The sequence below is a fragment of the Aphelocoma coerulescens genome, chromosome 2 (genome assembly GCF_041296385.1).
Source record: "Aphelocoma coerulescens isolate FSJ_1873_10779 chromosome 2, UR_Acoe_1.0, whole genome shotgun sequence".
Lineage (NCBI taxonomy): Eukaryota > Metazoa > Chordata > Aves > Passeriformes > Corvidae > Aphelocoma > Aphelocoma coerulescens.
Window position 1 is genome coordinate 140300168 of NC_091015.1, and position 13633 is coordinate 140313800.

Consider the following 13633-nt stretch of genomic DNA (forward strand, 5'->3'; position numbering starts at 1 on the left):
CACCTATTTCTGCTAAGTCCTTGATCCTGCTAAAACTTTGGTTCCTAAAGTTGTACAGTGCAAAAAAAGATATACTTGACAGGTAAATAAGTCAGCCACATCAGTCAATCAAAATATACATTAACACAATACTGAAGTCCAAAATGCTTTTCAGTTGTCCTGACTTTCCTATCTGGCTTAAATAAAAATGCTTGCAATCCCCTTGAAAACTGCAGTCACTATTCATGCTTTTTATAGTCAAACAGAAAGTGTGTGATGTCAGCAACACACTCAGCTAATCCTCCTTGGGAATTCTGATATGAAGGTTGTAACAAAAAATGATGACTCATCTTAAAAAATGTTGGTTCCTGACCCCTTTCTCTGATGCAGGGCAGACAGTTTTGTTTTTTCAACAAGTCAGAATAAGAACTCTAACAAATTCCTTAAATTCTACGTGTTTTTCCTACTAAGTGCTCAAAGATGAAATTATGTGACCACCACGAGGAAGAATATGTTGATTCATAATTAATAAACTTGGAGAATCCTTGGTTAAAATCTATTTGCTTGTGTACTGCATTGATATTGTTATTGTTACTCACTTTGTCCTGTAAACAGTTTTGGGAAGGAGAGGAGAGGATTCTTTAACAAGTAATTATAAAGATTTATGTATTTTGGGTCAGGCCTCAAATGCAGAAGTCTTGCCTGTAATCTTAATAGAACAATTATGCAAGTAAAGTAGAATTTACTTTGGGATATTCCTGTCATTGCATGATTTGTTTACAAGTCAAAGAGAAATTCACATGCCCTTAGTCTAGTCATGTTTTCCTGTCTGTTTGTCTGCAAACCTTGAAAATTTGTCCATCTGGATGTTCAGTCCATGTCAAAGATGGAATTTAGATAATGGCCATTTATATAAGCAAACTTAGCAGCAAAGAAAATAATAAAATGCACAATTGGGTTAATCAGACCTTGTAAAGTGTCTGTCCAAGACAGGTTGCAAGGGGAATAACACTAAATGGGAAATCTGTAGGATCCTTATTTTAAACACATTGTGACAGTACTGTAGCATATCAATGGGTAGTAATCAATTGCCTATGCCTGTTTACAGTGACTGCTTTTAATTGAGCAACTTACATAGTGTAAAAATTCTTTTTCCTCATGCAAAACTTATCTATTATATGTAGGTAAGGGAGTCAGACCTTTTAGAAAATCTTAGCTCAGAATCAAAGGGAAGCACTACCTCAGTCTGCCATGTCCCAGTCGTGCCACTGATTAGCCTCCCTCCCTCCTATTCAAACTGATGTACTGCCTTGGCATATTGACAAATTGATCTTTTCTGATGAGAAAACCATTTCAGGAAAGAAAGAAAAAATCTCAATCTGTCCTACTTCACTACCATTCCTACATAATTAAAACACGATTGCCTTTGTTTACTGTCCAACTTAGCAACTTTCTTGCACACTCAATGTATTTTTGCAAAGAAGACAGTTTCCATTTTAAGATTTTTCCTGGATGTGTATGAGAGCCCTTTTCTAAACTTATCAGGATTACTCTTTTTGCAACATCATATTTAATTATGCAAGAATTCCTCAAAACCATGGAAAATTCAGCATATGTTAGCTTGAAAATAAAGGTAAAAATTCTTTTGTATTGATAAATGTCACCAGTAAAGATGATATAGGATGTTATTTCATATTGTGTTGCGGTTTTAAACCTTTATATTAATTTGCCATATACTGAATTACCAGATAAAAGGCCAAGAGATAATTGTATTCCTTCACTATGAGGAACACTTGTACTAATTAAAAGTAATGCAACAAATTATCTAAAACCATTTAGTCAAATGTAGAGAGAGGTCAAACCTAGGGCAGCGCTATTTAAATCAAATTGAATTCCAGCTTGAGAATGGACTGCAAATAGATTTTTAATTGCAGTATTTTGTCCACAGGGCATTCTATCACACACTTTTTGTTTTCAAATAAAATCCACCAGAATGTCCTCCATCAAGATAGTGCCAGGTCTCTCTTGATCACTAAACTTCTGTATTATGAAGTATGTAAGTATGTTCTGGGACTTTCATTCTTTGCTCATCTTGCTTATAGTGAATGTCTCCAGACAAACAGGGAGTGCTTCCCCTTACTCATTTCATTAGGCAGAAAACAAAAGAGTAACACTAGTGCACAGAACCTGCAGGAAAAGGATGAAACACCCCCATGAAGGGCCCTGTCATTTTACTGCTCTCTGGCAGCTCTGCCTAAGCACAGAGAATGCCAAGCTCAGATTTTCTTGGGACTGCCTTGGATAAGCATCCCCCTGACCACAAGGACATGCAGCTTTGGGCTTCTACTGTGCTTCCAGGTATATGCAAAGCCATCAGTGTTTTCTATTCTTCTAGTTGCATGTGGATTTCAACCCCAGAAAGAAAAGGAATGGTGAGCTATAGTCATTAGGACAACAGAAAAGGGACTGTGTTTTCAATACATTTTGGATTTTAGATGGTGGTAATAACTAAACTGGTCTATTGGTTTGTGAGGTTTTTGCACAAAACCTTTGCTGAATGAATAATAACTGCAACAGTACTCAGTTTCTTTACAAAGAGGACTTTCTTGTCTTAAAACATTTATTATTTACTGTACTTTATTTTACAATTGATTATAATTGTTTAAAATTAATTATATTTCAAGTATTTTTTTGTGGGACTAAATTGGCTTCAGACTCATAAATGAAATGTTCAGTTCCACACATGATACACTTTGCTGCATTAGAAACACTTTTTTTAAAGGCTACAAAGAGATATTAATGACCAGGGTCTTTATTTGCTGCTCTTCCTAACACAATATGCTCAGTGGGAATCATCACAACGGAACATTTTTGCATGTCATGTAACCACTCAAAATTTGTCAGCTGTAAATATGCTTTAAACACATTTATAAAGGATCCTAAAACCACATACTAATTATCCTATCAAGTAATACCAGTAAACTCACTGAAGCTAGAGCACACTAAAAAAATAAGGGCAGCCTGTTGCAGATACCAGAGCAGAAACACTGCCTGGTAACATAGATGAGGACTCTTATATCTATCCTGGCTGGATGGAAACTACCAGTAGAAGAGGCTCCTGCCACTGTGCAGGTGCTGCATCTCCTCACAGCGACAGCACCCAACATCAGGGAGAGGGAGAGCACTTTTAACCACTGGGTTGAGAAGTGGGCATGATTCTGGATCTACCAAACCAGTGACACCCAGATCCAGCACAAGGCCAGTTCTGGCAAATGGGACAGTTCTCATAATGGTGAAGTGATCATGTCATATGAGCATAGGATGCTGGAAAATAAACAAAAAAAATTTAAAAAAAAGTGCATGTTTAAAGTTTAATCCTGAACATCAAGAATAAAAAAAAAAAAAAAAGGACAACAAAAAGAACAAAGTATTTCTTGTTCACTCTATCCATTCTATGCAAATATCTACACAAATCATCTGAATCTGTGAAATTTAAAGGGCCTAGATGTGCTGCTTTGTAAATACTTGATTTCTAGACCAAATTTCATTAGGTAAATGGGATTTTTTCAGAGTTAAGCTCATAGTAAAATGAATCATGCCCTTCTATTCATGTTAAATTGTGCCATTAAATAAACTTGATACTGAGAATGGCTGTTTTAAATTCATTGTATAATTGTTCTTAAACACAATAAATACATATATTTAAAACTTTTGTTATTTACTTGACAGACTTGAATCAAAGGAGCCTTTCCTGTCCGTTGGGTAAGTAGGAATATGTATGTTTTCATGGATATTTATATATTCAACAACCATAAAATATAATTTACAAGATTATGTTGAGCATAAACATCCTGTTTCAACATTATGGTTATTTACTATACTTAAGCTTAGAAAACGTAGGTTTTAGATAATAAAGTCAGCAGTCATGGATATTTTCCTTCCCAGAAAAATACTAAGAAGTCTGTTTTGCTCTTATTGACTAAACAAAACTTATACTAAAATACAGGTAGGAGTTAAATGTTGCATTAAAAGGTAGATGGTTTATTAATTTATTTTCACTGACTTCATTCAGAAAATGTTCTACATATCATCTATGCCATTTGTCTAAACCATGAAAAAATAATTTATAGAGATTTAAAAAAAAAATAATATTTCAATAGCAGAAATAAAATCAAATTTATGAAGTAGAAAGCAAAATCACATTTTTAGCCTAATTATAGAACACTGTACTGATTTGCATATTTCAGCCATTGCCTTCATAGTGCCACAGCCACTTTTACAGTTATATGTTCTCTATATTAAAATGATAACTCATCATTCTAAAAAAAAATATTTTTAAATGTGCCATATTCTAAAAAAGTACCATTCTTTTATAAAATGTAGGCTAATATATGTATTAGTGGTAATTATTTATATTTTACTTCTGAGTCTGAATTTCACTTTTCATGCAGTTTTCCTTTCAGCTTCTTTCTTTAAAACTTTCCAAAAACTTTCTCCTTCCCTGTTTTCCTTCAGAACTGTGTCTTTTTATGTTTTATCTTTTCACTCTCATTTTCCTTTTTTCACACCCTACTTTGTGCTATCAAGAATATAAACTGCAGACAAAAGGTCCCATACAGAATATCCATTTAAGGGTTAGTTCTACCTTGTAATTATCAGTAACTTCCAAACTGTTGTATGAACTGCAGAACTGAAAGTCAACTTCAAATTCTGAAGTGTGAGTTAAAAGTTAACATGCAAGAAAGCATGTAAATTATGATCAAAAGAACTCAACAAGTTAGCATAAACAGGACTGAAATATGTCTTGCTTTCTGTAGCATAAAGGAACTCTGGTTTGTTTGAGTGCATTTTTAATTAATTGCTTGCTGTTTCTACTTTCTACCAACTCAAAATTATAGGAAAATAATTGGAGGCTGTGTGGCTCTTGGTTTGCGTGCTTTGAAATGTCCAAATTCATTAACAAATTCAGTCTCTTCTGTTAATAACTTTCATTACTCCAATTTGTAATTTGTCCTATTGAGCTTGTTTTTTTGGGCCTCCACTCAAATAATGAAGTGATTACCTGAGAATCTCAACTTTAAGATTAAAAAAAGAAGTAGCGTGCCATTGTGGTTGAGGAGCAAAATTGAAAGTGTAAAAATCCAGGAAGCAAATAAAAAGGACAATATTAGGAGTTATATTATTTGCCATGAAATAGTAAATCCTATTTCTGTAGTTCTTATCATGATATTAAGAACCATGCTGGCAATTTTAACATATTTGGGGATGTCTGCCTACGAGGAAGTATTGTGGTTAGGGTTTGGGTTTGTTTCCATATGAGCAGATTGGTGTGAATACACATTACATCCACAAAGTTATTGTATGTGACTTTGTCACTAAAACTGGTTCCTCTTGGGAATTCTAATCTGCACAAATTGACTTAGCTTTTCTCCAGAACCTTTCAGAAATTTTCCTGTAATGTACTTGAATTCTTTTATGCAACTTCATAACAATGGAGATAGATAAAACCTCCAAAATTGTTCCCTGTGTGCTACTTTTGCCTTTTACTTCTGTATTTTGTCCACCCCCAAGGAGGGCATCAGAGGGTTAGACCAGCATGTTCTGAGGCCCAAGCCAACATCCACCTCCTTGGTACTATATCAAATAGATGTTTCTCCTAGTCCCACAAAAACTGGGGAGCTCTTTTTTACAGAGAATGTGCCAGGACCTGTATCTAAAGTTTTAACCCAGACAGCTGCATCCACCAGGCTTTTAATATACAGTAATGTTTGCAGAAGAAATGCTGACTTAACCGCAATTAAACTAACACATGGGTGCCCTTAATGGCTCTTGCAGCCAGAGTTGGTCAAAACACCAATTTAAATTACTTTTGGCTGCCTACAGATGGCTTGATCCTGCACACCAGCCTCACATTCATCTATCTTCTGTAACAGATTTGTTTCCACATTTTCATTATACTGCCTGCAGGACCTAATTAAGCTTTTTCATTTTCCTGTGCCTAAGCATATGACTTCTTGGTGCTTTTCCATTGCTTATTGTTTTGGGAACATGAAGTGTGGCAACATAAGACCTCAAGACTGCCACAGGTTGTTGAGATCTGCATGTATATGCAAGGCTGCAATCTTCCCATAAGAGATTCCCACAAAGGAAAATTGGTTAATAAAATGTTGCATTCTTCCCCCACTCTCAGAAAGCAGCCAGAGAAGGGCAGACCTCTTGCTGGTGTAGTTTATGTCTCAAATGCAGGGAGAGAACAGCTCCTGTACTCCCTTGGTAAAGGCAATTCCATTTATCCTTCTTTCTATGCAAAATACATAGCAGAGAAGAAAACTCCACTCTCCTTTATTCCCTGTGCAAGACAAGAGTGTAATTTGGCACTGAAGTGATAGTAACATCTTTAACGAAAGTCTCTAATGGTATCATTCAGGGGCAAAAATTCATCAAGTATACAGTCTATTCAGATAAGAGTATCTGAATGCAGTATTATAATTTTGGGCTAAAGTACAAAGTTGAATTTGAGATTTGTGTTGTCTTCCTTTTCCTCTTAGAAGTGAAGATAAAATCCTTAGGGAAGGCTGAGATATTTGTTAGTGCTGAATGCTGAGTGATAGCAGTAAGGGCACAGGATGCTTCTCTCCAGAAATGTTACTTCCACACTTTTTGGGGTTTGTTCATATTCAATCTAAGCAAGACCAAGAGGTGTCTGGACTTTCTTTCCTCTTCAGGTTATACAGCATTCATGTTCATGTAGGTTTAGTATAAAAAAGGAGTCATGCAAATGCTCAGAGAGCCTGGAAGGCTTTAATATCAAAGGCAGGAGTTTTGGTAAAAATCCACCACTGAAAATGCATCAAATTAACTTCATGCAGAAAAGTTTGAAAGATTCAGTCTTGATAAAAAGATATGGATACGGCAAAAGGTTCACTGCAAAAAGAACAACTAAGTGTCAGCTCGTATTAAGTTCATCCTTCTTTGTGCAAAGGATGTATAATATTTTAAAAGCAGTATATATTTAACATACCAACAGCTTTTAATTACCCGCATCAGCTCTCCATATTTGGCAATTCATAATAGTAATGATACATAATTACCAACTCAACAAAACAGTTATCATTCTCTCTAGATAATTGCATTGGTTATTCAATTATTAACCTCCAGCTATTTCTTGGCAGCTGATTTATCACAGCTATCTGCATGTAAAAGTTTAGCACTTGATAAATTTCATAATAATGCATGCAGATTTGTAATTGGTCATTGGTCTGAGCCTGAAAATTAAAATCTCATTTGTAACACATAGAAAATGCAGCATCTTTTAAGCCCTGTAATAGTATTATATAGTGAATAGACATCATAATTATTTTATAACTCTGTTGCACTGTAGAAATTCTTTGAATTAATTATTTTTGGTATCTAACTATAATTACATATAACTTCCATAATAACATGTGATCAACATAACTTCAACACATGCAGTGGCAGAAAATGCTGTCACGGCAACTAGTAAGTATGTCAAATGTGTAAAAATATTTGTCTTCTCTGTTAGATGTCATTTAATAACATATCCCACATTGTTGAACACAGAAGAGACAGGGAGAGTGAAAGAGAAACAACTGATTTTTTCTGAGTCTAGTGAAAAGAGATTCATTTACTGCCAGCTGCAGAGAATGGGATTATTTCTGGATAAGCAGGCAATAGCTCTTCAGTGAGATGGTATTTGAAAATGCATGTGTTATATACATCTGGTTATCAGCTGAGATTCAATCGTCTGATTTTTCAATCTTTTTTTTATTATTATTAATTGTTTGCTATAAGCAGTATAAATTTAGGTGGAAAGCTGAGAGAGAAACATAAGTGAGAATTAATGCACTGTATGTATTTATTTAATGATGAATAGCTGTCTGTCATGGAAGAAAGAAGAGAGAAACAAGTAAAATTGCACTAGTTAATGCATTTTTTTACATTCTTAGTGAAAACACTAGAGGTCTATATGAACTACTATTTTCCTCACCAAGGTTCCCTTTCTATAAAGTATTTGGCACTAGAAAATACTGAAAAGCCATACTTTTTCCAAATAACATCTTAATTACAGTAACTTTCAAACATAGGTACTTACTTCTACAAGACACAGAGTAAATTTGGTGGGCTCAGATTCTTGGAAGCATTTGGAAATGTTTCTAAAATACAAAAAGTAAAATACGTTAATTTTCTTCTGGAAGAATAGTTCTAAGATACATCAAATAACTTGAATTTGTCGCTCACATTTCTTCCTCTTGCTTAGCAATATTTTCTTTCCTGCAAGCCATGTTGCAGATCTATTGGAAATTCCACTCTCATACATTGGTTGAGGGATCCCATCCTGCAGAAGTGAGATAGTTTAAATAAAAGCCTAGTCCTTGCAAGGTCTGTTAGGATAATACACAGTCCACTTCCAAAATATGGCAGTTTTTTCAATTCATAGTCAGTTTTTGTGGGGGTTTGGTTTGTTGTTGATTTTTTAATGGACAATAGGTTGTAAGGCACGAAACAGAATGTGGCCAGAGAGCATCCTCTGTAACAAATTCCATTAGTCTTTTTCTTCATCCTGTTTATCAGGTAGCACCAGCAGAAGGAGCAAACACTGTTCCTACCCAGCGTCTGAAAAGAGAGAGAGCTAAAAAATGATTTCCCTTCAGCAGAGGAAAAATACAAAAAGAGGAGATAATAGACTCATTTTGCTCTGTTATTATGACACCAATAAAACTACCAACCAGAACATAATCTTGTAACTCTCATTCATATTCAGGCCAGGTATTCAGGAGCTGTTTTCATGAAAAGCACAGGATGACTGAACACACTTGACAATTATTTAAACTCATTGTTTAGACCTCGGCAGTAATTTCTTATGCTTAAAACCACTCGGGCTCTCTGACTTAGGCAGGGAGTAGCAGATCTTCTGCTTTTGCAGAGAATACCCTTTAAAACAACAAACTCTTTGATTACCTGTGAGTTTTAGCCTGGAGGCAAGAGGCACATATCAGGGTTCTGCAAAGGCTCTTTACTGGGTGAGGCTTTCAGGGTAGTCACAGAGAGACAGGAGGGATTTGTGGGATGACAGCACATATGGATACCTGTGGAAGACTCTGAGAATCTATACTATTTATTTTCAGGTAGTATTACTGACATACTTCTCTTCCAATTTTCCAAAACCCACAAGGCTTAAGCTTTTTTATAACTGCCTACTTACCATTATTTTAAGACTCTGAAACAGGCATGAATACAGCTATTTTATAAATTTTTTTTTTTTTTTTTTTTTTTTTGCTTGAAGCTCTCTCACAAGAAACAGTTACAAAGCCACAGAATTAATAATTTTGGTCCATTGATGTGACTGAATTTTTCAGTGGCTTTGTGACATTACTCAATGTTTAAAGATCGTAGATTATGTACTTTTTTCTACTGATCTTCAATCTAAATATAAATATTTTATGGTTTTCCTATTTGCCTGATTTTTTCATTCTACATCACTTCCACTTTCACACATAGAACAATATATATATATTACATAGAAAACTGACTAATGAATTTAGCCAAAAAAAAGTTATTTTCCTAATTCCTGGTTCCTAAATTAACTTTCATTTGCAACAAACTCAACAGACATTCACCTTAAAAAATTCTTTTTCCCCTCTCTGACCTTAATATCAGTAACAATTTACTTCATTATTGGGAAAGGCAAGAACATGAGATCACTCTTTTTCTCTTCTGGTTATTCTATTTTCCTTTCCCTTTTTTTTACTGTCTATTGTTTCTGTCTTCCTTTTCACTAGCAATTCTAGAAAAACAATACATATCCATATAATTTATGTGTTGGTTTAATTATGAACAATTCCTCAGCACTGAATATTTGTACACTCACCTATGTACAAGATAGTCGGGAGGTTTTCTAGAGGAGGGTAAAAATTATGTGCAAGAGAAAGTTTCTGAAGGAAATCTAGGAGGTTGAAATATTCAGGGAGCGTAGGAATGAAAAGAAATCTGGGAACATAAGAATAGAGAGGAAAGTCGAGGGAAAAGGACAACACAAAGAAACAAAAAGGGAGATATTTTCTTACAATGACGATGGAGGGAGGAGGAAGGACAATATCTGCTGGGCACGTACCCGCACTGTGAAACAAAACAATTTACATCAAATTAGCTTGTTTTTTCCCAAACAGCAGTGACTAACCCATGTGTTATAGAAAATTGTGTTTGAAAAGGTCTATATTAGCAGTATTTCCTGTTTCTGAGGTATCAGCATAACATCTTGCCCCAGCAGTCTATATGGGCTTCTGTGAATATTCAGTACGAATGAGCTCACTGTGGCAGTCTTGTGCAGAGATGTCATGAAACCTAGCTCCCCACTCACAACACATCTGAAAATTGAGACAGTTTTTCATCCTTCTTATGTTGCATATGAAAGACTTTATTTATTTTCACAAGTTTCCAGATCATTACAAAGTTTTATTTCAATATCTTCCCCTTGATAGATATATTGGAAGATATAATAATTCTGAAGTTTTATATTTTGAGTTTCAAATTCCCTATCATGCTGTGCAAATCAGGCAGCCTGTGTCTACCCTTTGGTCTTCTGCCTGTGTTTCTCTAACTACTTTTGTACAATAGTAATAATTGAAACTCCTCTTAACATTAAGTTCTTAGCATGCTAGGCCTTAAACAAATATTCAGAGGGGATCTGATGGCTGATCCCTCTGATTCCATGCTTGAAATCAGTTTGATCTTGTCCACCAGAAACTGAAATTTGAGACTGATCCCTCTAACCTACCATCTTACTTGCACTTGAGCTACAAGAGAAAGATATGCTTAAAAGACTAAACCCCAGAATGACAGCCAGTACTGCTATGTGAGCTTTTACTTGACAGTCCACTTCCCACCCTTCTGCAGAAATACAATTGACAGCTCCTTGATAAAGACACTTCTTTTGGAGTTCGATCTGTTCAACTGTGATCATAGCAGTCAGTCAGTGGACTTGCTTCAAAAGTTATTGCTCCACACCAGTCTGTGTATACATTGGCTTTCTACACTGTAAAATTAGGAGAAAGAGAGGAGGCAGTGCAGAAAGAGGCACATCAGAAAGAAACCTTGCTTATGCAGAGAAAATTGGAACTTTCCTATGTCTCTCTCATATTTGTTAAAGATTTTTATAAAGATAATGAGCTACAGGCTAGGAGTTATTGTCTTTAGTGTTGCTCTGTTAAAAGCCTTGTGTGTGATACTAAGGAACAACTACTCACACCTTGCTTTGCTGGATCATTCAGCTGTGAATTAACATACCATGGTGTAACCCTAATTTGAAATAAAATCACAGTATGTCCTGATATTAGGCAAGCTTTCAATTAGTAAAATGAATCGTATCATAGATTTTTTCCTACAAATTTAGCTTGGTCTGAGATTTGCCCTTGTTAACAAATCACTGTCCAACTACATTGGTATAATGCCTTTATGCAACATTATTTGAAAAGAAGCATGACTGTGTCAAAGATATTTATGATCATATTCAATAGTCTCTCTTTGGCCCAAACTGATGTTAATTTCAAGGGTCTTGATTTTGGCTGTTTTGATTTCAGGTTCTTTGGGGGATATTTTTGCTTAGTTCTAATTATGAACTGCAGTTCAAAAGCACTATATAGGTACTCATTGAGTTCAGGGATTTTTTTTTATCCCAGGTTCAGGCCAGATTCTTGTAAGTCTCACCATTCTTCAAGCCAAAGTGCAACTTTTTTAACATCAGCCATACACACTCTACATGTACAGGTGTAACAGGTTATAACAACTGTGCTGCTGATGTAGCTCAAAAAAAGTGGGAATTAGGTCAAATTCTGCTTTGCCAATAGTAGAATAAGAGTTTGGTGGCTAACAGTTTGATTGCTGTCCTTGAAATTCTTTTATTTCTAAAGTCTTCAGCTTTGGTTCTGAAATCATTTAAGGATCAGTTTTGCTCAATAAAATTAAATCCTTCACAATGTATTAGAGCATAATTAAAAGCTGGAGAATAAGCCTTAAATGTGAAGTAGAAATAACAGAGTGAATCTATCATGCATGACCAGCAACTGACAGTTGACATTGCTATGGTAGTGACTCTGTTGCTTATGTGAAAGCATTTGTTTAATTTGAAAAGTATAAATGTATTTCCAACAAATATAGAGGTGTTTTTTTTCTTTTCAGTTGCCTCTAATCCTGTATACAAAAAGAAAAATCCCAACAAAAACCAAATCCAAAACCAAACAAACTTTCTGAGCTCTCCACGCTTGAATGTTGAATCCTGTAGCCTTTATTCTTAAGGGTAAGGATGGAAGGTTGAATCAGCTGCCATCCTGTAGCCAGCTACTTTTATCAAAAATTTTGATAACCACACAGATAGACACCAGAAAGTAGTTGTAAGTCCCAACAGTTACAAATTTTCATAGGAGGACAGAATGGTTTGGGTTGGAATGGACCGTAAAGATCATCTATTTCCAGCTAGGGTCACCCACTAGACCAGGTTGCTCAAAGCCCCATCCAATCTGGCCTTGAACACTTGCAGAGATGAAGCATCCACTACTTCTCTGGGCAACCAATTCCAGTGTCTTACCATCCTCACAGCAAATTTCCTAATATCTAATTTGAATCTAACCTCTTTCCGTTCAAAGCCACTCCCTTTTGTCCTATCATGTAGCAACATGCCTTTGTCAAAAGTCCCTCTCCAGCCTTCTTGTAGGTACCTTTAGGTACTGGAAGGGTGCTACGAGGTCTCCCCAGTGTCTTCTTCAGGTTCAACAGCCCCAACTCCCTCATCCTGTCCTCACAGGAGGGGTGCTCCAGCCCTGTGATCATCTTCATGGCCCTCCTCTGGACTTGCTCCAACAGGTCCACATCCTTCTTTTGTTGGAAACAGCAGAACTGGATGCAGTGCTCCACATGGGGTCTCATGAGAACAGAATAGAGGGGGGAATCACCTCCCTCACCTGCTGGTCATGTGTTTTTTGATGAAGCCTAGAATACAGTTGGCTCTGTGGGCTTTGAATACACATTGCTGACTCATACAGAGTTTCTTTTCAACCAACATTCTGGATGCCTTTTGCCAGAAGCTCTTATTTACCGGAAAGTACCTACTAGATATGGCCTTGTTTATTTTCTTGCCATCTAAATCAAGGGACAGAAAGTAAAGGAACAACAAATAGTCAAAATGAAAAATTACCAGCTTTAAGACTGCATTTTTCACAGGAACTGTTTGTTCTGAACTACCTGAAAGTAGCTAACACCTTCACAGAAATTAGGATCAATATACGAAGGAGGAAAACTGAAACATTTCTCAAATAATCTAATTCATACTGTAGATCTATCCTTTCTTGGTGTACAAATGGATAGAGGATGGAAATGGAAGCTACATCTGAGACAGTGAAGTTATTGAAACAAAACTGGAGCTCGTTATTGTGGTCTATATAGCAGTATTGTGCCAAAATGTTCCCATTTCTTTAGGAGGTATGGAGGAACCTGAGAGTTATAGAATAAGGCTTTGCTTCCTTGCAAAATGAATCTTTTCACTTATATACACACACATATTAATCATGGTTATACTTTAAATCTGGAATCAAGTATAATTTGGTTTCAAGCTGACCTTGTCTAGGTGTCAGTAGTTAGGTGC

At 35.8% G+C, this 13633-nt stretch overlaps 1 protein-coding gene across 7 annotated transcripts in view; it reads left to right on the forward strand.

The window, feature by feature from the left end:
• The window catches only part of RALYL (RALY RNA binding protein like), a 382211-nt gene that overhangs the window by 323333 nt on the left and 45245 nt on the right, over nucleotides 1–13633 (forward strand). For all 7 annotated transcript variants that reach the window (XM_069005018.1, XM_069005020.1, XM_069005017.1 and 4 more), the window contains one exon: nucleotides 3709–3741. In XM_069005018.1, coding sequence (XP_068861119.1) covers nucleotides 3709–3741 — 33 coding nt within the window. The remainder of the gene's footprint in view (nucleotides 1–3708; nucleotides 3742–13633) is intronic.